Here is a 2,567-nt window from a genome sequence, read left to right as displayed (position 1 = left end):
TAAGCCAGATATGAAGCCTATCAAGCAGAAGCTGCGGAGAATGAAGCCAAAATGGGCCCTGAAAGTCCATGATGAAGTCATCAAGTAATACAATGCAGGATTCCTGGTGGTCTACAACTACCTGGAATGGCTCGCAAATATCGTACCAGTTCCAAAGAAGGATGGAAAAGTCAGAATGTGCATCGCCTTTAGGGATCTCAACAAAGCAAGCCCTAAAGATAATTTTCCTTTGCCTCACATCAACACACTGATAGATAATATTGCTAGGCATAAGATCTTCTCCTTCATGGATGGCTTTTCAGGTTACAATCAGATCAGGATGGCCATTAAAGATTGTGAGAAGACTTCTTTCATCACACCATGGGGAATTTTCTACTATCGAGTTATGCCCTTCGGGCTGAAGAACGCAGGATCTACATATCAGCGAGTGATGACTGCCTTGTTCCACGACATGATAAACAAGGAAATGGAAGTCTATGTGGATGACATGATCGTCAAGTCTCGCATAATCAAAGGACATTTCGAAGATCTTGAGAAGCTCTTTGACGGGTTAGAAAAGTTCAAGCTCAGTCTTAACCCACAAAAGTGTGTCTTAGGCACAACTGGAGGCAAACTATTAAGCTTCATCGTTAGTGAAGATGACATCCGAGTGGACGAGACCAAGACCAAGGCAATCATTGAAATGCCACCACCCAGAATCGAAAAAGAGATTCAGGGCTTCCTCGGAAGGATCTAGAATATCAGCTGGTTCATTGCGTAGCTCACACCGATTTGTGAGCCCATATTCAAACTTCTAAGGAAGAATTCGCCAAAGGAATGGAATACCAATTGTCAAATGGCTTTCGACAAAATCAAGAAGTACCTGCTAAATCCTTCAATGCTCATGCCACCTATCCCAGGTAGGCCACTATTGCTGTATATCTCTGTCATGGCAGAAGCAATTGAATGTGTCCTTGGCTAATACGATGACATAGGAAGAAAGGAGCAAGCGATCTACTACCTAAGCCGACGATTCACAAGCTACGAAGCCAAGTACTCCAGCTTAGAGAAAACGTGTCTCGCCCTGGTCTGGGCAACACAACGTTTATGACAGTACATGATCGCTCACCCAATCCTTTTGCTCGCTCGCATGGACCCGTTGAAATACTTGTTCGAAAACCTCGCACTAACAGGAAGGATCGCAAAATGGCAGCTACTACTTTCAGAGTTTAACATCACATATGTCACTTAAAAAGCAATCAAGGGGCAAGCACTGGCCAATCACCTAGCAGCACACTCTCTGCCTGACTACCAACCATTGAAGACTTTCTTCCTTGATGAAGACATCCTCCTGATTGAGGAAGAAGAAGAAAGAAAGGTGGGGGAGTGGATGCTCTTCTTTGATGGGGCTGCAAATTCAAAAGGAAGTGGATTGGGCGTTATACTCTACTCTCCCGACGACGTTCCAATCCCTATATCCAAGTGATTGACAGTCCAATACACCAACAATGTAGCTAAATATGAGGCATGTATTGCTGGCTTGAGAGAAGCCATCATCCTCAACGTGAAGAAGTTGCTAGTCTTCGGCGATTCACAACTTATCATCCATCAAACGAATGACTATTGGAAGACTAAGGATGAAAAGTTGATCCCCTATCACGTCTATTTGGAGAATCTAACTAAGGAATTCGAAGAGAGCACATTCTCTTACATGCCCCGAGCTAAGAACCAATTCGCGGATACCTTGGCAACTCTCACCTCAATGTTGGAAATCCCGAAAGGAGCTGTTGAATGGGAACTTACTGTTGAACTTCAGGATGAACCCGCATTCTACCTGCAGATAAATGAAGCTGAAACTCGCCCGAATGATCAGTCATGGTACACAGAAATCAAGGAATACCTCGAGTATCATAAATACCCAGAAGGAGCAACTTCAACTGACGCCGCACTGTCTAGCGGCTAGCGGCCCAGTTCACAATCATGAGGGTATCCTTTACAAGCAATCCTTCAACCAAGTCCTTCTTCATTGTATGGACGAAATAGAAGCAACAAAAATTATGTCAGAGGTCCATGAAGGACTATGCGGTCCACACATGAACGGACACATGATGGTAAAGAAGATCATACGACTCAGTTATTTTAGCTAACAATGGAGATAGATTGTTTTAAACACATCAGGAAGTGTTTCAAATGCCAGAAGAAAATGATGATGAGAAGGACGAGTGCCCTTTGACTTTGACATAGAGTTCCAAGAGAGAATCATCTTCATGATTTACTCCAACTTCTGCTCACTATGCCAAAACAGCCAAAAAAGGACGGTCCAAAACCGTCTCAAATGACCAAAAAGGACGGTCATGGACCGTCGCAAGGGCCGTCAAATTTTAACGTGTCGTATTACTTAAAGGACGGTCGAAAACCGTCATTTTTATTGACGAAAAAAGGACGGTCATGGACCGTCCTAAAAAAGGACGGTCGTGAACCATCCTTAGAAAGAACGGTCTCGAACCGTCTCTTATGAGCCTTTAAAGGACGGCCATCGACCGTCCTTTAAAAGGACGGTCATGGACCGTCCTTAAAAAAGACTGTCG

At 43.9% G+C, this 2,567-nt stretch overlaps 1 protein-coding gene across 1 annotated transcript; it reads left to right on the top strand.

Moving 5' to 3' along the window:
• The first annotated feature begins 835 nt into the window (after positions 1-835).
• LOC131218176 (uncharacterized) lies at positions 836-1,942 on the top strand. The gene is made up of 2 exons (XM_058212855.1): positions 836-899; positions 1,494-1,942. The coding sequence occupies exons 1-2, from the start codon at positions 836-838 to the stop codon at positions 1,940-1,942; spliced, it is 513 nt and encodes a 170-aa protein (XP_058068838.1).
• Positions 1,943-2,567: the final 625 nt, after the last annotated feature.

This window comes from Magnolia sinica, chromosome 11 (genome assembly GCF_029962835.1).
Source record: "Magnolia sinica isolate HGM2019 chromosome 11, MsV1, whole genome shotgun sequence".
NCBI lineage: Eukaryota > Viridiplantae > Streptophyta > Magnoliopsida > Magnoliales > Magnoliaceae > Magnolia > Magnolia sinica.
This window is presented reverse-complemented; position numbering and strand designations above follow the sequence as displayed.